Below are 21787 nucleotides of genomic sequence, written 5' to 3' on the forward strand. Positions count from 1 at the left end.
TCAGCAAAGGGCAGTGCTGGTGGCACGGCTGGTTTAAAGCAGAGGATTGTTTCATACATCCTCACCTCAGCAGAGGCACCTCCACTTCAGGGCTTTTGGTGCTAGAATGGAAACGTCTCAGAGCTTACTGCCTTTGGCTGTAGGACTGAATGTCACCAGAAGAGAAATTAACTGCTTCTTAATTAAAAAAGAAAGAAAGAAGAAAAAAAAAGCTTAAACTGGTTTTATAGCAGAGATAAAAATACCATCAAATTGCCATTTATCACCACAAGAGTAAGCAAGAGGCAACTGTTGATTTTCAGTGTCTCCTGAGAGGTTCTGGAAAGGAAAAAAACCTACCAGGTGATCTTGTGCTGTGAAGGCAGGTGGCAGTGGGGAGGCAACTCAGGATTTACATCCCAAGTTCTGCCACAGCTAAATCATATCATAATTTGTCTCCTTTTTCAAGAGGAGAGAAGGTAACTGAGGTCATTGAGAAAGATGATGTTTGTGCCATGTCATTTGACACAGTATCACACAGACAGAATTTATGACTTGCCCAACCTATACAACACTGTCATTGGTGGATTTCTAGGAAATAAACCCCAATATCATGGTGCTTACTCTACCTCAAAATTCCTCCCTCTTCCTCAGATAGAGAAAAAAGTAGATGTTCACCTTTACTGTAATTATTTTTATGAAAAGAAAGTAGATGTTCACCTTTACCGTAATTATTTTTTATGGCAATTCTCTTCCATTAGTTTGAGGATCATAATGGAATAAATAGAAAAATGAGCTTCAGGCTGAGTATTCTGCATTGTAATCTAAATTAAACTAGTATTACAAATTTGTTTACATATCTCAGTTGAGCTATGCAGTTTCAAAAGTTACTCGCTGAATGTAAACATCTCTCCTGATGCTACATTACCCAGTATATGCAGTAAAATATATTCTAATGTAATACAATAAAACTGAAAAACCAATAAATGTTCCTATTTATTGAGAAATTGGACAAAAAATAGCTTATTGTCAGTTTTTAAAGACTGAAAATCAATAGATGATGAAAGGTTGTATTTTTTGTTACCATTAGGCTGTTGACTCTAGCAATAAGTGAGATATGGATTATAACGGGGGGAGTAAAGAACTGGTGAGATATACAATTTGGAACTTCCAGGGTTTTGTAGAAACTTAATTCTCAGTATTTGTGCAGCAGTGGCCATCTTGGCAGCGCTGTTAATGGGCCCCAAGAGCACAGCTCCTCCATTTTGTTGACAAAGCCAGCTTTAAGTATCTTCCTGTCTTTACAAGCATTTCTAAATTAAGGGGACTCTCAATCAGACTTGCATCTTCTGAGGATCACAAGTAAAGGAGATCCAGCTTTCACATATATTCACATCCTGCCAATCAAAAAAGCAATAAAACAAAAAAATCCTCTAACAACACCATGAAACCCCACTTATTAGAGCGTCACCTCCCAGCTGCCTCTGAGTCCCCCTGGGTGAGCTGCCAAGGGGGGTTCTTCAGGTGTGGCCCCACATTACAGCAACCACCATCCAACACCAGAGAGAAATCAAGTTAAATCAGATGTTCAGCTTGCAAAAACCTTTAGCTCTCATGCTAAAGTTCCTGAGTCTGCCATCCTCACACACGTAAGGTTTTCCACATCTGGGCTCTGAGCACAGAGGTCCCATTTCAGCCATCTACACATGGCTCAGTCTTACCCTAAGTACGTGGGCAGAGAAAGGTCTGAAAAACACAGATTTTTAGCCCCTGTTTTCCCAGAGGAATTTATTCACAGGAGTCAGTTTAAAACCTGAATTTCTATGTTCGCTCCACAAAAAGCGCACAGCCGCGCAGAGGCTGGGAAGGCATTCTTGTCTCATGGAGCAAACACGGCAACATGGAATACTAAAAAAATATGCAGTGGTAAAAACACTGAGCTAAACATAAGTGCTGCACCCAAGGTCCTTAAATAGTGATCCATGCCAACATTTTTCCAAGTGAACCAGTAGGTATGACCTTACATATAAACCCAAATATAGATGTTCTACCCCGACTATATTTCTAAACTCTGGAACAGAGTCTGAAAGGATGCCAATTACAATAGGGAGTTAGGGCTGCTTTGAGGATTTATATTATCTTTGTATGTTTCATAATCATACAGCACCTCAGCTCTTGCTACATGGGGGTAATGCAGAAAATGCCTATACACAAATGTTCTTCTCCGGAAAAGTGGGCAGTGACCACTGGGCCTCAATGTGATGGAGAACTAGTAAAGCCAGCTGACCTGCTTCTGCAGTATCTGAATTACAAATTCAGAGATATGTGCAGTTAAAAGTCTACAGAAAGAAAATTCCCCAAGACCTGGAAGCAGCTGGCAGTGTGCAGAAATGGCCATCCTACTGCTGGCCCCAGTCCTGTGTTTCCCTGACATAAAATGTTTGCTTCAAACCAAGGGTAGCACAGAGAGAACTAATTTTCATATCATGGTTTCCTTCTGTTTTCCCAGGTAGGAAGCTATTTCTAAAAAGGGGCTGTTACCACGTCTGCATAATCACATACCAAAAAAAGATTAATGTTGCTCCTGTAAGCTTTTGCTTAAGTATACCATGGAAAATAACTTTGATGAAATAATTTGCCCAGAGCACTGCTTGTCTGGAAGATTTCTATAATTTAACCGCAGTTCTGTAAATAATTTGGTGATAGACAGGCCATCAGCATAATTTGGTGCTAGACCCATGCAATGTTAAGGAAATGGCCAGCAGGCCAAAATTAAATCAACTGGGACCTAGTATGTACAATGCACATTAAAAACCAGTCCAAATCTATTATTTTTTGGAATTTTCTTATTCATTTTAAAGGAAGACACTGATTTCTGCATTGGGAATTAACACAAAGAAATGTCATGCTTCTTTCCTGAGAGGAAAAGATCACCCACACAGTGTTAATCCTGCAAATCTCCGTGAAGATGTACAATATTTTTGCACTGTAACATTCCAAACTACAGCATTTTCTACCACTTTTGGACTTACCAGTAACTTTCACCAAAGTATCTCAGTTCTCCTGTGCTGATAACCTGTAAAATAGCAAAAGCCATTGCCCTGATTTTTACTCAAGCTGTAACCAGGTCTGCAAGATAAGAGGTACCAAATTGTATGCATGGTACATTGCACCTTTAATCATCTACCTACCTGAAATACTTAAGCAAGTAGTTAGACATCTAAATGGTTCAACTACAGGCTTAAAATAAATTAGTTTTGTAGTACATGACTGTGTCCACATAATTTGAAAACCGGCAATCACATCCCATCTCAAGCAAAGTATCATTTCAGCTACAGGCAGATCAGAAACTTAAAGTCAGTATTAGAGCCAAGAACAGGTCTAAGATTTAGTATTTCTCCTGAGAAGAGGGGAGAACAAACGACTGCAGGATGCTTCCTACTGCACTGTTTCATTTCTGGACAAACATTTTGCCATCAGGAATGTCCACAATCAGCATTGCTTTCCTTTTTCCACATCATCATAATGTAAATGGAGATACATTCTGGAAACCCTCGATGATTTTACCAAATGAGAAGGGAATGGCAGGGAAAATAACATACTTAACAAAGGCAACAAAGCCATCCCTCTCAGCTCTACTGAAAAAAGGCCTCAAGAAGCAGATACATTTATACTTCTTTTTAACTGAAAATACAGAGAAGGAGGTGAAGTAGATGGGTTAAAAGCCAGCAAAAAGTAGTATAAAAAAGCCCACCAGGTATTGTTGCAAGAACCTCTAGATAAGCATCTTAAATCAGAGTAAATTACACACCTCATGCTGGTGACTCGGTCATGGGAAATTATGAAGCTACGTGATGTCTCATTTGTTGTGCTGAAAACAAATGTAAATAAATTACTGAGAGAATCTCATTTACATTTAGAAATTCATCCCGATGCATGACATGACTGCTGATGTTTTTTTAAATGACACTTTGAGAAGGAGTGCCACTATTAAAAACAGACTGTAGCCACCTCGGTGAGAGCCTGTGGCAAGTGTGTGTGTGTCTGTGCACAAGTGTGCAACAGCAGACGTTCCAGAGAGATCTTTCAGCTCTTTGGACAAAAGGCTTTCTTTTACTGCTGCACAACCAAAATGGTGGTGCCAGGAGACAAAACCATTGATACGTGTTCTTCTGCGTATTTTCCCCTCTCCAGAGGGGGAAGCAGAAAGACACTGTTATGGATTGGCTGCTGCCACTACAACAGAAAGTGCAAACACTAAAATGGTGGGAACAGAAAATAGTGTGGCACATCCCTGCATCATCAAGTGTAGTAAAACTTCCCCTTAAATACACGCACAAAAAGCCTTTCGCTAAAGCTTTTATCTCCCCCCTCCACATCTCACATTTTAAGCTGTCACTGAAAAAATTGAGAAGGATATCCAGGAAGCCATAAGATGGAGAGCAAGTTGAACTGCTGTTAGCTAAGCAGCACACATTCAGGCAAATATCCAAATGCTTTAGGAGCTGTCATTCTCCATCCCGCGTGGGAAGGCTGCGAAGAGACGGACTTGCTCGTATCATGATTGCTCTTATTATTACAGCAGTGAAAACACTGCATACTAATGGACGTGTTTTCAGAAAAAAAGACTGTTAGACGGCTTTTTCGACTCTGTGCCTGGCTGTCTGGGCTTCAGCATCTGATATATCCTATCCCTTTCTTTGCTTCCAAAACAGAACTCTAAAAAAAGTTTGTAACATGAGGGCAAATAAAACATATTTCCAAATGGGGACATGACAGTGCTCTACAACCCCACATACGGCAGCATATTTACATAAGCCTGCATAGGTCAGAGAGTTTATTTGTTAAGGGACAAATAAGCAGGCCATGAAATAATTATTTTTCATTGTGCCCTGCCAAACCTACCCAGCCAAAGGCTAAATTGAGCTGCTATTGTGATTATTTGAACTGTGGAGCCAAAAGTCTTCACTGCAAAGCATCCCAGCTGTCCTAAATTTTATTCTGATGGCTAGTTTTCACACTAGCTTGAAACTTGCCAAAAATGCTCCACAAAACAGGCAGGCGGAAGGCTTGCTTTATTCAGACCTACATCAATTACTGATTTAGAGCTGTTCTGAGAACTTGATTATTAACAAATCACTTCCCAAAATTGTTATGACAAGATTCACATATGCAAATGGCAAGCTGCTCATATGTACACAGCTAGCAAAAGAAATTAATACAAAGGTTCCCAGATTTATTTATGGTTATTTCCTATTCGGCTTTACTGCAAATTAGCCACTAAAATATTAAAAGAAAGGAGAGAGATCCAGCTGCAGCATTACAGCTTTGACATATGGTGACATGGGAACACCCAGGCCTTAACTGCTCAACATGCTTCTGCCTTCACCCACCTCCCTGGGGAATAGGATCTACCAGTGCCTCCTGGCACCAGAGGAAGCAAAACCACCATGGCAGCTCTCAAGCTGCAGGTTTGGCCAACACACCAAGGAGCAGGTAGGATTACCCTAAAAACAGCTCAGATGACAGGCTTGGGAGGATATTTCATATTTTAAATAAGGTTGACGGAGGAGGGGGAACAACAAATAGAATATTTTTTTCAACCTCATGCTTCAAAGCTCAAATTAATCCCTAATAATGAAAGATTAGGACGAGAACGTGTAGAGAGAAGATTATCCCAAGTCTGCCCATTGTGAGGCTCTTACAACTGTACTTGAGGTGCCTGGGGTTGGTCATTGCTAGAGACAGAGCAGGAGGATCTTGGGAACGATTAATTTCGTACTCTCTACATTTTATCTTAAATAACTAAGACACAAACAAAAGACAAAGAGGCTAATTGTTTTGAAGGCAGCAGACTTATAAATAAATGAAATGCCCATCACTTGGTATCAGGCTGTACGTACCACAACCCTGTCCAGACAAGTGCACCTTGCTGCAGTCGCCCTCCTTTTCCTCCACAACTCCTCCTATTCTTCATCCTGTTTGTAATTTCACTGTAATATCCTCAGGGCAGCAACCACTTCACATTTACACATGAATTAGAACAACACCTCTCACAATGGCATACCAGTCCTGATTGGACCTGGACTGCTCCTGGGAATGCTGATGGGAATGGTACTATAAAAAGAGCTCATAAATGTATAGAGTTCAGCAGAGTAACACACACACACACATGCACACACACCCTATCTTTTAACACAGTTAACATCACCAGAATGTTAACTCTGTTTTCACAATAAAACTGCAGATTGTTTAATCCATTTCTAAGCTCCTAGATGGCAGCAGGATGTGCAGCTCACACTGAGCAGACCCCACCACCAGGACACTCTGTGCAATGGACCCCTGCACTTACTGCTCAGTACAATGACAGAAATGCTATGAGATCGTGTTATAGAGGTCAAGGCTTAAGGTTGAATCCTGCTAGGATTTGCATGGAAACTGATCCAGTGATGAGCTAGGGACATTCAGGATGGGCAACCAAAGGAAGCCACAAACGGTGCCAGCCACATCACCCCTGTGCAACCATTACAGAACGAACCTGATTAGCCCAAATTCCTTTCTGATTTCCTTCCTTCCTTGGGAGAGGCTTTTGACCTTTGAGCTAATGTTTTCATATATTCTGGAATTTCAAATTTTGTACATAATAAACTAGTTATTTTCAGGTACTTTGGATATAAATAACTCCAATACAAAATTCTAACTTGCTCTGGTACTCAGTCATGCTATTTTTAACTGAAAATATAACAAATAAATTTGAAAATCTTTAGCAACATATTTCCATTTTTCCAACAATTCTGGCATATTAATTATCTTGTTGGACTTTTTCCTGAAGTACTATGAATGGCCAGTATGCTTCACGAAGAGCAAAAGAAAAAGGAAAGCAATGTGTACAGGTAGGGTGGCAAATCAATAAGTAACTTGGGTGCCTGTATAAATTCAGGCACCTGAGCCCTCTCTAAAGTCAGGTTCCATGTTGTAGCCACTCTTTCCAATAGTTAATATCTAGAAAAAATGGAAAAAATAGCCAAAAGGTAAAACATATTAAAAATCTTAATTAGAATAGAATGGACACTTCGTCAGGCCTGTATGCTGCATTGATAGGGTACCAGAAATTGACCTTAAAAATTTATCTTACAGATTAAAGCTGTTAGCAACTGCATTCATCTCTTTCAAAATGAAATAATTTTTTTTTAAAGTACAAATTATTTTTTGTTGACTGCCAAATGACAGATTTCTTTTATTTGCCTAAAACTCAACACAATCAAATTGCGTGTAAAATCCAAGATCATAATTCCTTTTTCTCTGGCTCCTGATGGGATGGCAGCATTACAGGGCCCTTTTTGTGCTTTTCTAGGTAACTTTGCACTCAGGGCAAGTTTTGTCCATGGCATAAACGTAGAGATTTTCTGTCTCACAGAGATGTGGCCCTCACTGCTGGACATTCTCAGACTGAGCACTTCAGCTTTTCCATGAACGGCCTGCAAGTTGTGACTTGACTCTTGTTCTTTCTGCCTGGGGTGCCCAAGGCTCTAACCAAAGCTAACTCTGTCCAGTGTCACACTTCTGGAGCAAAGACCCCTCAGGAATGATCTTTTTACTTCTACAAAGATAGTAAGAGACCAAGATCTACATAGAAGAGACTACTGACAACCCCACACGCACTCAGTCATAGCCAGATATGTGACAAAGTCCAATTAAATCCTATTAGGGAATAATACAAATGACAGAGCTTAAAGAATACAGTTCGCTCCTAATTAGACAGCCCATAAATCTGTTCAGAACCTTCAGAACTTACCACCAGAACAACAACTTCAAGACCTTTCACTGAGTTTCATTTTAACAGATCTATTGTCCACTGAACCAACAACTCTTGCTTACAGACAAGATATTTCATCAACTTAAATACTATTAAAAGATGATCGTGCACCGAGCTTTCCTGAAATTGTGTAACATTTGCATGGTATAACACATACTCTTACTTGTTCACTGCAGTCTGATTCAAAGTGCTATAAATATGTTTGCCCTTTCTGCTAAGCCCGCCTAAGGGATTAGCAACCCCCCAAAAGTTCAGTTGAATATTAACTGCATTAACTTTGCAGACTGTAACATACTGTTACACTCAAACAGCCTACGGTGTGGTATGGATGACTTGCTTAATAAAAAATGTTTTCTTGCAAAGCCCGATTGCTAGAAAAAAGAATCTGCTCTGTCAAAGGGGGTGACCTCTTCCATTTAACTTCATAAGGCAAACAAACAAAAGGGAGAACTTTACAGGGATGTCCAGAGAAATGTTTATCATTTCGTCTGTCAAACCAGATGGACTTCCCTTGGCAACACAGCACCAGCTCCACTCTACGTTAGAAATTAAGTCACTTCACCATGAAAAAAACCTGTGAAATACAGCAGCAAAAGTGTCATCCACTGTAGTAATATGAACTCAAAAACAGTAAAAGAAGTATGTTTGCTTACTTATTTTGCTAAGCAAGAACAGCTTGGCATGCCAACACCCATAAAAAACTCATGTGCTGGAAGATTCTTCAGCACAAAGTTATATAGTGGTGAGGACAAATAAAAAGAAGAGGAAATATTTAAAAGTTGGAAGAGGGAGAGTTGATAGGAGTGTGAAAGGGAGCTGACTTGATAGCTAGTGACAAAAAGTCAAGGAAGAGCAGATTCTTGAACCTCCCAAGCAAAAAGCTCCCAGGCAGAGGCGGGGGCTGACTGGCAGTATCTGATCAAAAGATGAAAAAAGGGAAAGAGAAAGAAGAAAATGAGCAAGGCTGGGAGAAGTTTCTTAAGGTTAAGAGGTAAAAAGTATTCAATAGATTGCTAAAATACTTTTAAAGACAAAAAAAAAAACCTCCTTCATTACAACCACAGTAATAAAAAATGTAGAACCTGTCTCTGATGGGATGAAAACAGAGATTACAGAAGATGGGGGTTTTTTCTTTATAAAAATATACACAACAAAAACATTCTCTATGCTGCTGTGGGAACACATAAAAACACTCAGAAGACCATGATCCTGAACACTGCAATGAAACCTTTCGAGATCACGTCTGTATCAATTTGTAAAAACACACTCTCCCATACAAGGGACTTGGGTGCAACAGAAAATAAATCCAAACTTTGAGAATTAGAAACCATATTTCTTCATAATGCTGGACATTTACTTGCTTCTGCCATTCACCGTCACCATTATGTTGTCTAGAAATGGAGACCAACAATAGATGTAGGTAATTACACAAGAACTTAAACTGCAGAGAGCTTCAGACCACAGCATTAAACTGGAATTAAAGCTTTACAGGAAAAGAGAAATGTTTCACTCCCTGCAATCACCTCCCTCCCTCAAACACACACTGCACACCTGCTACCCACCAGCCAGATGGGACTGAATTCTCCCGAATCAGATCTTGGATTTTTAAGCTCAGCTTGAGTTCAACTGGATTTCAAGACATGAAAATATATTGTCATTTTGCATTCAAAAAATTACACCAGTGTCCAGGAACTCCCAGTTTCAGTGCTGCTTGCACAATTAGATATATATTGAAGTGGGATTATTCTCTCAAATGTCTTAATAAAAATAAGTAAAATGCAGCTTTGCATCAACATTTAATTTAATTACACATGCTCACTTAATACAGGAAAAGCAGAAAAAATCTGATTTTAAATCATCAGCATGTTAAGTGAGATTGGGAATTTAGCTAATTTGCAGTGACCAATAGTGTTTTTTTAAAAGTCTACAAAAGCAATTTAGCAGCCCAAATTCACTTAAACATTGTAGCAACTGGCCCGTAATGCACAGGTATCATAAAATATTAACACAAGTTAAGAAAACACTGGGAAGCATTATATTCCTAGAGAATTTGCTACGCTAGCATAATGTAACATTTGTCATCAATAAAGTTTCCTCAGTTAAGAGATCTCTACCCTGTTCTCCAGAAGAAGGTCTCATTTTTCCTCCCTCTACTCCAGCAGCACAGCTCCACCAAGTCCCTGTTGCACTTCAGTGGAGTGCCAGCAACTGCCAAAGTCACAATTTTAACTGGGCTTGGTCTCTCCCCACCTTTTCCTTCAGTCCCGAAACCAACTTGAGACATGCAGGGGGTTAACAGGTCACCGGCCACCAGCGCGCCGGTCTCCGCAGGGGCCGCGGGCATCTGGGAGCTGCTGCCGGTGGTGTTCCGCCAGAGCCGCGCCTGGCAGGTGCCAAGGCGCAGGAATGCGAGTCCTGCCCGCTTGGCCAGCCTTGGACTGACCTTTAGTCGCAACGGGGAACAGGAGTTGTGTTAGCGAACACAGAGTTCTGGTCTACACATTTTTTAAATTGATTCTTTTATTGATGTGAAGTGCACAGGTGCCCTCGCGACAGTCACTAATATAGATTTCGAAAATAAAATTAATTAAGGGCCAGTCTGGACCACCTTTACTGTCACCATGTAGTACCCTTTTCTACAAGTAACAATGCTATCAACCAGCGAGCACGAGTGGAGTGTTTGAGGAGTATTTCATTACATCCCAAAACACCTGACCATGGAGGTCAAGATCACTGTCACCTATCTATGCGTACACACACACAAACACACACACACACACACACACACACACACACACACTGCCTCTCCTCTCCTACCTTCCAAAAGGGGAACCGAAGCACAGAAAACTTAACCAGCCAAAGGCAGCGTCGGAGCTGTGCCGCTCCGCGCTCCGTCCGTCCGGAGCACGACACAGGGAGCGTGGCACGGGCAGAGCCTGAGCGGGAGCAGAGCAGCCTGGCATGCAGGCTAATCTGAATTACACTCATCCAGCCCTCGAAATGGTTCCTCATTAGCTGCGGGTTAATGGAGTCCCAATGAGTAGTGTTATTTTCATCCCCTGCCTACTGAATACAAAATTCATTTGCAAATATCCTGTAAAATACTGCAAAGCAAGCCAAAGAGATATGACAACATAAGAGGCATACTATTTATGGAATGCACTTACCGTCATTTAGAAAAGGAAGCTGACATGAGCAACAGCCTAAATTTAGCAACACATTTAGTTTTTATTCACTAGTCACAATGACAACATTTCAGAAGGCTACCGCACACCTTGTGCGCCGAAAGGTTCCACCGAAATCAAGACAGACTTTGATCTGAAAGGAATTTGGGATCAGCTCCTTAATGAATACAACACTGAGTTAAATTAAGGCAATCACCATCTTGACTTTCTATTCCAAGTAGATATAAAATTACATTGATTGCAGGAAATGGTGGCATTCAAACAATATTGCAATGGCCAAAGCCTGAAAGCTAAATTCATTGTCAAGCTAAACTAGGCTTTCAGAGGGCACCATCTGATTTGAGGCAAAAAAGCATCTGCAAACCACATATTTTCAATTAATAGTGTAAAAGGCACAGAGTAAAAAATGAAAAACACAGGTCAATATGCCACATGCCACTCAAAGCAGCACAGTCTCTGCATGAAGATACCATACATATACATAGACATGTATGTGTGTATATATATATGTGTGTGTGTGCGAGTGCATGTGTGTGTTTTGGCCTTTTTTTGGTTTTTTTTAAGGCAGCCTGTACTACAAAGGCCAAATTTGAGATCTAGAAAGGCACAATAAATCTCTAAACAGCCTGACAATGCTTTTACCCACACTATCTTTACTTCAAAAGTAATTTCAAATCAACAGCACACAAAGTTAAACCTAGTTCTTTTGAAAACTGAGAAAAAGAATTAATTCGAACCCTTACCTTTGGCACCTTAAAGACTTTTGGCCATGACTTACCTGTATAAATAGAAAGAACTAATTTACTACAGAAATGCCCATGGGCAAACATGTTCTGGCTAATGAAGTGTTCAGCTTTTGCATGATTAACCAGCTGGTGGGGGTGGTGTAAAAATCACAAGGCATAAAATAATAAGAAAAATTGATTAGTAGCTCTCTTTTAAAGCACTCTATGAAAAATTTCCTAATTTTTGCTGAGCAGTTTGGAAAGTGACTGTACAGAAAGATAGACTTAAATGACTTACCAAGGAGTCAGGCAGAGACTGCACCAGGCACTCACTCCTCCAAGACCTGCATCGCAGAGAGGTTCAAGTGAAAAGCAAGATATCAACCAGCACCATGGCTGGATTATTTATACAACAGGTCCTGCCACTAGTCATAAGGGTCATTTTGTCTGATATTGCAAAAGACATTATATAAAGTTAAAACCATGATTATGCCTTGACTCAGTTCAGTTTCTACCCCAACGCTCTACACTTGAACACCTGAGCTGGCTACAGCTATTCCCGCGAGCCAATTTAAGAAATGCCTCCAATATGAGCCCCCAGGATTCACATGCTACTTAGAAACAATGCACATATTTAGGTGATGCCACATAAAAAAGATGGGGCTTGCATTTACTAGGGACAAACATCCTCTTGCCCTTCGCATCCTGTACAAGGGGTTCCTTACAAGCTCACATGCTCTGCCCTCAAAATAGGACCTAATTAGTGTACAAATATTTGGCAGACAGGTCACGAAAATAAATTTATCATTAACTCTCCCCTAAACCAAGGCAGGTTATCCTGGAGCAGTTTTACTTCATACACATTTGCTCTGGGTAACCCTTCAGCTCAGGTACAACTCGCATATCACAGTTTCTTTAAGAAGAAAACCCACATATTTTTATGGCATGGAATTACTGCAGAAACATGAAAAGGCTGCTCACATAAAACATACATACCAGGAATAAAAAATAAAAGCAAAAATTTAAGTTACAGATAATTTGCAATAGGCCATTGTAATACTCACAGTCCCTCTTTAAGGTCATTACTCCTATGGAAAATGCATGTTTTACATCCATTTATGGACTTTCAAAGACTGGTTTACAGCTATGTACCATGGGAGACGCAGGCAAAGAATTTGCATCTCAGGGATTTGCAATGTGTTCCAGCCCTGGGGATGCAAGCGTAACTGCAATGCTGGGGACTTCAATGGCTGGGAACCTACATTAACTCCCTCTGGCAATTTACAAGCTGTCCCCTTATATCCACACCTGATTTCTAACCATAACCAGCTAATGCCTCCTCAACAGTCCTCTCTTGTTGTATGTGATGGTATATGACATACCACCTTCATATGCCCTGTTACCTGGATATTAATTCAATTCTTAGATTGAATTAATCCATGGTATACCGTGCATGCTGTGGCTCAAAGTACATACCACGGGATTCTTTGTGAGGAGCAATAATTTTGCCTGAAGTAAGAATTATTTTTTACGAGAAGAACCAAAGCAGAACTCTGAAGTCCATTTTCCTTCCTTTCATGACTCCTGTATTTACTTTAATTACCATTTCCTGAGGAAGATAGTATCATTTTAAATGCACCCAAAGAAAGATTTTTCTGTGCAGTTTCCCTATAGGAACCAAGCAGGTTATCCTGAGAACAGATCACTTCACATGTACACCAGACACACTGAAGAACTGGTCAGGCCTATGAAGATTAGATAACTTTACAAATATTCCATAGAGGTCTTTTTTTCTTATCAGGTACATCTGAGAAATCTTCTCACTAACTTCAGGGTCACTCGAGACTTCTGATATCAAAGAGGTTTTTGTCCATTTTCAAGGCATTGCTGGATCATTGGATCTTTATACACTTGCATAGATCTTGCTTCCAAGCCTCCTCTAACTTTTTGGAAACATATTAACACTTAAGAAAGTGGGTATAGAACAGACATGAGCAAACCGAAATAGAGGAAAACTGAAAACACTGGCATTTCTCTCAGAACATCAGTTATGAAAGTGCTATTTCCAGATGGAATTCATCATAAAAAGAGAAATTTGTAGTTAAGCAAGAAGTAGCATTAAATTCCACTTAAGTCTAATTTCTCTGGTCATATTTGAATCATGAGCCATTTCTAAAATGTCGCGTATTTCTAACTCTGATGAACTGGGACCCTGACAGCACCGGAACTTGTAAGCTGTGTTTGAAGTTATTTTCAAACATGGTAACAGACTAATATGGTTACAACACAATTTATTAATTGCAGCTAAGAAATTATGCTGTGCAGTATCTAAGTAACATCATAATTTTAGCTAGCCTACTTGTTTCAAAAGTAAAAAAAAATTTTAAAGCCTCTTTGCTACAGAAAGTGAATGCTTGTTAAAACTGCACTTCTTAAAGGAATTCAGAAACCCAGATATAAGGCATAGCTGGTTTACAAAAAGCAAAAGCTAATTCTTCAGACCTGTGCATCATACTCCAAAAGCTTTATATAATTATCTGTTTGTTTACTTTTGAGCAATTGCTTTGGAAGAACCCCCCAGTGAGTGATGTGTGCCCTGCAGAGGGGTCAAGCACAACATACAGGCTGCACGCTGCAGGTTTGCTTTCAAAGAACAAGCATACACGAAGGTATTTAGGTGCCTAACTGCACTTATATCCACCCTCAGTGAAATTGATAGAGCACGTGCCTCTGAGGACATGATCCTTTGACATCAATGTGGATTCCTCAAATGGATCCAGGTCCATGCTTTTATGGACACCAAAACAGCAGAAAGTGAAAATCATTCTGCTTTGTGGCTTCTTTATCCTCCTCTGTATTGGAGTTTCTCTAAGACCATGGTTCCTGGTAGAGGACACAACAGCCAAACGGGCTGGTCTAATTAACCAGAGTTTTTCATACTAATTAGGAACAACACGAGCATTAGGCAATCAATAGGACACCTTATGCCACTACTGCTTAAGTCTGCTTTGACTACTTCTGGTTCAGCTGTACCCTTGAAGCATATTTGGAGGGTTCTTCCTGACACCCTCCCACGCCGCATCAATTTTTAGCAACAATAACCTTTCCCATTACACTAGAAATTGATAAGCAACACTGTTAACCTATGTGATGCAGCTAAAAGTCAGATGTAAAGTGCCAAAAGGATTTTTTTTTTATTTTGGTAAATTATTTTGATCACTTCTAATGTGATCATACACTTGACCAGTGAGAAACATAGTATGATACCACACTGCAAACAAGTCGCATACAGACTTGTTTAACACACACATCCCACTCAGGAGCAAGGGGAGCCATGCTCCACCATTCACTGTACACTCAGCAATTCACTTCCAAATTCATATGAAATAACAATGCAATCATTTTTTCAAAAGTCATTTAAAACTCTTTCTCAATAACTTCTTAAGGACAGCTGGCAAGAAAGTAATATATCTTAAGTACAGATAAAAACAGAAAACCTGTAAAACATCTTTTCCAATAGAGAGGCTCAACTGCTAAAATTAGTTCTTGGAATTTCTCCTTTGGGTGCCAGTTCAGATCTTGCTCCAAATGACCACTAACAATCAATCCTACTAACCTTGAAATAATCCACAACTACTCAATGACACCTGTTTGCTAATTAGATGCATGCAACCCCTCACACAACCTCACAATCTCATACCCTTATTTTTAAAAATGCACTTTTGTTCCAGTGTCCTGAAACTAACTGTACAAACACAAAGAACTCAGATGCCCTCTCAACCCTCACTGGAAGTGACAAGTGAGTCCTTCTAAAATTGCAGACACATACTGTCAAGTGCAGGTGTTTGTAAACAAGTTTGGAAATGTTTCTAATTATAAACCATAGGAGTTAAAATTAGAAGTCCAATCCGCTAGCCTTAAAAAAAAGGACTTCCAAAAGTGTTCATCTAAATGAGAGCAACCAGTGATGTTTCATTTAGTAACAAGAGCAGAATTCCTGTGCCAAGCAGCACACTGCTCTTTATCCAACTTTCCACTATGAGTTACATTTCTTTTAAAAAAAAAGGATTTGATAAGAATTTAATTTGCTGTCATACTATGATACTGTATATGTGAAAGTACAATCTAAAAATACCCTATTCACAGGTCTCCCGCGTTTCACATAATTATAAAGAGGGAAAAGAAATGTTCCCAAATCTTCTGAATCTGTCTTGGCTGACAACATCAAAGTTCAGCTTTTATGGGGAGCTTCCCACGCTGACCTTCTGAGAACTCAAATCAAACTCTGCTTGAGGGAGCCTTACTCTTCTGGATGAAGTTCTCCTCAATAACCTCAACTACTGCGAAGATTGGCTTGCCTGGCACAAAATTGCTGAGAGAGGAAACTCGGAGGGGCAATCCCAAAGCTCTGGCTGATGGAGATCTCAGGATGCTGCCACTGAACTTGAGGTGTCTCAGACTTGTCTTCACTGCTCTGACGTGGATGTCAGAAATGCGGCTCTGAGGAGCCACGTGCTTTGACCAACACCTCAGACAGAGGCTGAGAGAAGGCAAATCCTGCAGCCCTCATACACCATTTACAGTGCACTAGGACAAGATAGGGCAGGCACAAAGATGGACTTTTCCTTTGCAGGAGTTTAGGGAGAAAGCAAAGCTAAGGGGAGAGAGAGCTCTTTTAAGGAGAAAAAAGATTCATTAATTTCATTATTTCTTAAAGGAAACATAACAGCATATTTGAGCATGTCAGAATAGCTTCTGCTGATTACAAGTGAGCAAACAAGAAACAATTGCAGAGAGGCTCAACTACGGCCTTGATTCAAGAACATGGCAGTCTCCTGCTGCACTGTCCTGAAGAAAATGGAAAGGAATGTGGATTAAACAGTGAGGACCTGCCCCAGGAACAAGGTGGGACTGGCACTGCCCAGCAGATATCCCTCTGTTCCCCACCTACAGCACAGACAGGCACTGCAAGGGGCAGGGAAACAACAGCTCTTTGTCCCCTGCACAGCCAGCCTCCTCCTCCTCCTCCTCCTCTGGGATGTTACAAGACAGAGGAAAAGCCCAAATCCATCCTCCTCAAGAACCAGGATGGAAAGTAAGTTGCCCATGTCTCATCACAGTCAGGGAGCTATTTCACATAATAACCACTATCCAACCTTTCCTTTTCCTTCCCTTCCTTTTCATTTTTATCCTTTGCTCTGTAAAAATAACAGTGTAAAAATAATATTTTTCTGGAGAGTCTTTTGAAATTCACTGCATTCAACAAACATGACCATACCAGTTTAGTGCTGTACAGTCTTGTACCCAGCAAGTGCAGTGCTTTCAAAGCAGGAGTCCTGCAGGTGGCACTTCCTTTGCTGCAAGTCATAATGCTGTAAAATAATGGAATCGGTTGGGTTGGAAGGGACCTTCATGGTCATCGAGTTCCAAACCCACTCTGATGGGCAGGGACAGCTTCCACTATACCAGGTTGCTCCAAGCACCATCCAACCCAGCCCTGAAAACTGCCAGGGCTGAAGCATCCAGTTTCTCTTGGCAACCTGTTCCAGTGTCTCACCATCCTCACAGTAAAAATTTCTCCCTAATTTCTCATCTAAACCTGCCCTCTGTCAGTTCAAAGCCATCCTCCCTTGTCCTATCATTATACCCTGCTAAAAAGTGTGTCCCCATTCATTCTTCCATGTCACCTTTAGGTACTGGAGACTATAAAATCTCCTCAGCGCCTTCTCTTCTCCAGACTGAACAACCCCAACTTCTCTCTGCATAGGAGAAGTGCTCCAGCTCTCTGAGAATCTTTGTGGCTTCCTCCAGACTCACTCCAATGGGTCTACATCCCTTCCCTGCTGGGGACTCCATAGCTGGACACAGCACTCCGGGTGGGGTCTCACCAGAGCAGGAGAGAGGGGGAGAATCCCCTCCCTCAACCTGCTCACCATGCTGCTCCTGCTGCAGCCCAGGATATGGCTGGCTTTCTGGGATGCAAGAGCTCATTGATGGGTTTTATTGAACTTCTCATCAACTAACTTGCAGCTTCTCTCTTTAGCCGTTCCCTGTCTTTTTAAGACAATTCCTTTTTCTTTTTTTTTTTTTTTTTGTGACATAAGGGATGGAGAAGCCACTTTAGTGAAGGGACCACAGTAATTAGGAACAGTGTGGTGGTGCATCTCACCTGAAGCTGGTGGCCTCTACCCCTCTTTTCCTAGGCTTGGGTACCTCATGCTCCCCTTTCCTGGCCGATGCTGTGAGAGCTCCCTCTCCTGTCCCGGTTTAACCAATGTTAGACCTTGTCCTACTGGAAACGTGGCCTTAGCGAATAGAGCAGGTTCTAAGAGAGTCTCAGCAAACTAGGCTTCCTGCTACAAACTGACATCAAAATAATTCCCCGAGGGACTATAAACTCCCAACTAAAACCTATGAAATTTACTTCTTTGTTAAACATAGATTTATATTCACATGCCCAAGCTGGTACACATACTATGGATATTGTGTATATACAACATATTCATGTATATACCCACCTGTGAATGGCACATGCACACATGTATCATTGCAAATCTTTATTGCTACTAACCTCATTGCTATTTTAGTTCCAGGCAAGGATAAAAATCATTTGTTTCTACAAGCACATCTGAACTTCTGAATGTACCTGCACTGGACACACCTAGAAAAATGGTCTTTTCCTAAATGAATACATATTGGAGCTGTGTTTGCAAGTCTAAAAAAACCAGGCTTTTCACTGGGTATATAAATATTTTAATTAACAATAAGTATGTATTTAGGAGATTCTGCATCAAAGTCTAGATCAGTTAGGGCAATTAACCCATTAGTTTTGTAAGATATTAGATGAAAGAAAATAGGAAATTAGGAAATGCATAAGGAATTTAGAAAATGCATAATCAGACTTTAAGCATTTGAGTGGTAAAAAAATCTCAGATAGTGCTTTATTTCTAATATTTTCTGCATGCTCAAAATGAAAGCATGAAGAGCAGCGCAATTGCATATATCTTCTACCAAAAATAGCTGAAAAATACTATAGAAGAGTGCCTGCTGGGTTGGTTATAAAAGTAAAGTATAATCCATTAACTGCTAATTAGAAGCATCAGAAGCAGGCTTTGCTGCAATAAGAGCTGGCCCCTAAGTAGATGTTTCTGTAACCATTTAAAGGCACAGGGTTTTTCCAGTTGCTGAGAATGGAGCTTGGATGGTTTCAGCATAAAGGCCATGTGAAAAGAGACTATGGCACTTGGCCATGTTACCCAGCTGTTTTCTAAATATGATGACAGGTGCCATTTTTTCCATTTGATCGTGGAACGTAATACATCTTCAAACAAATTTTCCCCAACTAGTCTGGTGCAGTTACATTTCAGAGATTCAAATATAAGAATGTTTGCTTTTTTTCTCTGACAGACATATATTGCAGAGTCTTTGGCAGATATTTCATTGTCGGCCTTTTTCTCAAAGCTGAATTTTTAGTTTATGTATTATTTTGCTTTTTACTGCCCTTGTAGGAGGAAAAGAATAAGCACTTGGGCAAAGGATTTAATTCTGAAGGAATTAAGAAGGGTGGGATGAGCTACTATTTATAATTAGACAATAAATTTGACTTAAATAAGGAAGAATCCTCTTCCCCTCAGTTCACTACTTCCTAAAGGATGGGAAGCATTGCCATAATTTCTCCTCTTCTTTATTTGACTGGCTACCTGGTCAAACTGAGCTCCCTTCCTATCACTAAAAGGTGATAGAGGTCTTTTGATCCGTTTGCCTATGAAAAGATCTTAAAGGGTCATGGCAAAAAAAGGTGAAGTCAGAAGAAATCCCAGTACTCCAGCTCTCTGCAGAAGTAGCCAAGACACAACAAGCAGCAATTATGGACATGAACAACAAGAAATGATGCCTTGAAATGGACCACAGGCTCCAAACCCCAGCCAAGCAGCATGAGGAGCCAAAGGGAGCTCAGCTTCCTCCAGGGCTGGAGGGGCCTCGAGCAGTGCAAGAGGACAGGATACAAGTCAGGCTACACAGCTCAAAAAATCAGGAAAAAACCAAGCAGATAACTAACTTCCCGTGTTAAAAAAGGGATGTAGCTAGCACAAGGGGAAATAGTTCAGGTCAATGTTTTGAGCTTTTCATCTCCATGGATCGATCAACTAGTAAATATAGGAAGAAAATTTGTGTGGGGCAGGAAATGAGGGCATTTCGCTTTTTTCTTTCTGCCCTATTTTCATGTACAACACAGAAGAAACTCATTTCATTTATAATGGTGAAATAGGGGCATCCATTAAGGAAATTAAGATGGTAACAAATCATTTTAGAAAGGTAAACATCTAAGAAACAATGAAACTAAGATTACAGTAGAAACAATAAAATCAAATTTACTTTAAACCAATGTCTTAAATACTTGTTAAACCTGGCAGAAGCTCTTACAAGGCAGAGGAGTATATCTGTTTTCATTCTATATGTAGGGAAACAACCATAAAATGCCCCAAAGCCACGGAGGGAGTCAGTGTCAAAGACATGATTAGTAGTTCAGAAGTTATCTGATTCGGGTCACATGGTGTTCCAAAAACCATACCTAAATATAGCATGCAAGAGATCCGCACAAAGAGCAATCCCATGATGGGAGCACACTAAACTCTCCACAAAATTAATTAGGGTTATTTTGAGGCAACCAAAGGAAAGCAAGAAGGAAAAAAAAAAAAAAATCAATCCTTGCCCTGCCCAGTTCTGCAAGAGCAGATGTCTCTGGTATGAACAAGCCTCAGTGCGCAGCCCAGGCACTCAGGGAGGTGGTTCCTGGGGAAAACCTCACAGTACCAATGTGGAAGGTGGGTGGGGGGCACAGTGTGGCTGTATTAAGGAATGCAGCTCATTGGGAAACAGGATGACCCTGTCAGCAAGGGGACCAGCAGGAAGCCAATACCTGAGTTCTTCTGTTGCTGTTAACAGCATCCTTCTAACACAGAAACAAAACCACCTTTTTGGAAAAGGAAGATCCATGTAAACAATACCCTTGGCACAGACCAAGACTCTTGGGAAAAAATGAATGCTTCCCAAGGTAGAATGGAAAGAAAATTCCATGCTGGAAGATGTTACCCCTGAAATTCTCCATTAGCTTTGCACCTTGACAGGGAGGAGCATTTACTCACACAGCCTAAAGAGCTACTTCTAACAGCCTTCCCTATGTGTGGGCATAAGGAGCAACCTCATGGAAAAGCATGCAGATCCTCAAAAGGCAGTGAAAAAGGAGAAGTGTTCCTCAGATCTTTTGAGTTTCTTTTGGTCCCTCTCTGTTAAGTGGGCACATTTTTTCCTATGTTTCCTGATGACTGAATTGCAAGGTAGCTTCTGACCTCTGCTGACCTACAAGCTGATTTCAGCCAGCTGGCCTAGTTCACAATTTCCCTATAAAACCTATTTTTAAAAACTCAGACATTCTGCTGGCAAATGCCATGGCAAATGTTTTAGGATGACCACAATCATCAATTTACTTGGGCATCACCTTTGTTCCCAAGTACCAGGGGGAACACCATTCTTCTCTCAAGCACTGGAACACACAGGGCACGTTGATGCTACCCTGAAAACCCGGGCAAAGCTGAAGCAGGGGCTACAGAGAGCAGGACAAAGTGCAGGACAAAGCTGAGAAGAGGCAGAGCTGTGAAGAGTGCCGCTGTCAGCAGGTAGAAAGCAGGCTCTTGAGCCCAGACCACGGAGCAGGTGCTCCAGAAGGCAGGTAACAAAACAGAGTGAGCGTGGGACACAAACTGCAAATTTCGGCTCCAAGGCTTCAGGCCATTAGCAGGTGCTTCAGGCAGTCATCCAAATCAAAGTAAGAAAGTGGAAAGAGCCAAATGCCGGTTAGAGGTTTGCTAACATGAAATCCCAGCACGGGCAGTTAAAACACTTCCCCATTGTGGGAGAAGGCTAATAAGAAAAGAAGAAACTAACAAAAAGCATATGCAATTTTTGTAAAAACGGCTGTGTTGGGGATTTTACTATGCTGTACTCGAGCCCCGAGATGCAAATGTAGGCTGGGATGCTGAGATCAGCAGTTATATGTCCTCAGGTGGTTAGAGACAAGACAG

General features: G+C 40.8%; 1 protein-coding gene across 9 annotated transcripts in view; it reads right to left on the reverse strand.

Annotated features, from left to right (window-relative positions):
• Window positions 1–21787, reverse strand: part of ESRRG (estrogen related receptor gamma) — a 370366-nt gene that overhangs the window by 324840 nt on the left and 23739 nt on the right. For 3 of the 9 annotated variants that reach the window (XM_084203439.1, XM_084203433.1, XM_084203435.1), the window contains exon 2: window positions 12004–12049. The exons of 4 other annotated variants lie outside the window; for them this stretch is intronic. Coding sequence is in view for 1 of the 5 variants with exons in the window: in XM_084203435.1 (XP_084059561.1) it covers window positions 12004–12049 (46 nt within the window). In the remaining 4 variants the exon portion in view is untranslated. Of the gene's footprint in view, window positions 1–3011; window positions 3029–11723; window positions 11759–12003; window positions 12050–21787 lie in introns of those variants that run through there. 2 more of the 9 variants (XM_084203441.1, XM_084203443.1) reach the window with 2 other exon arrangements.

The sequence above is a fragment of the Fringilla coelebs genome (assembly GCF_963513975.1).
Source record: "Fringilla coelebs genome assembly, chromosome: 3".
In the NCBI taxonomy this organism is placed as follows: domain Eukaryota; kingdom Metazoa; phylum Chordata; class Aves; order Passeriformes; family Fringillidae; genus Fringilla; species Fringilla coelebs.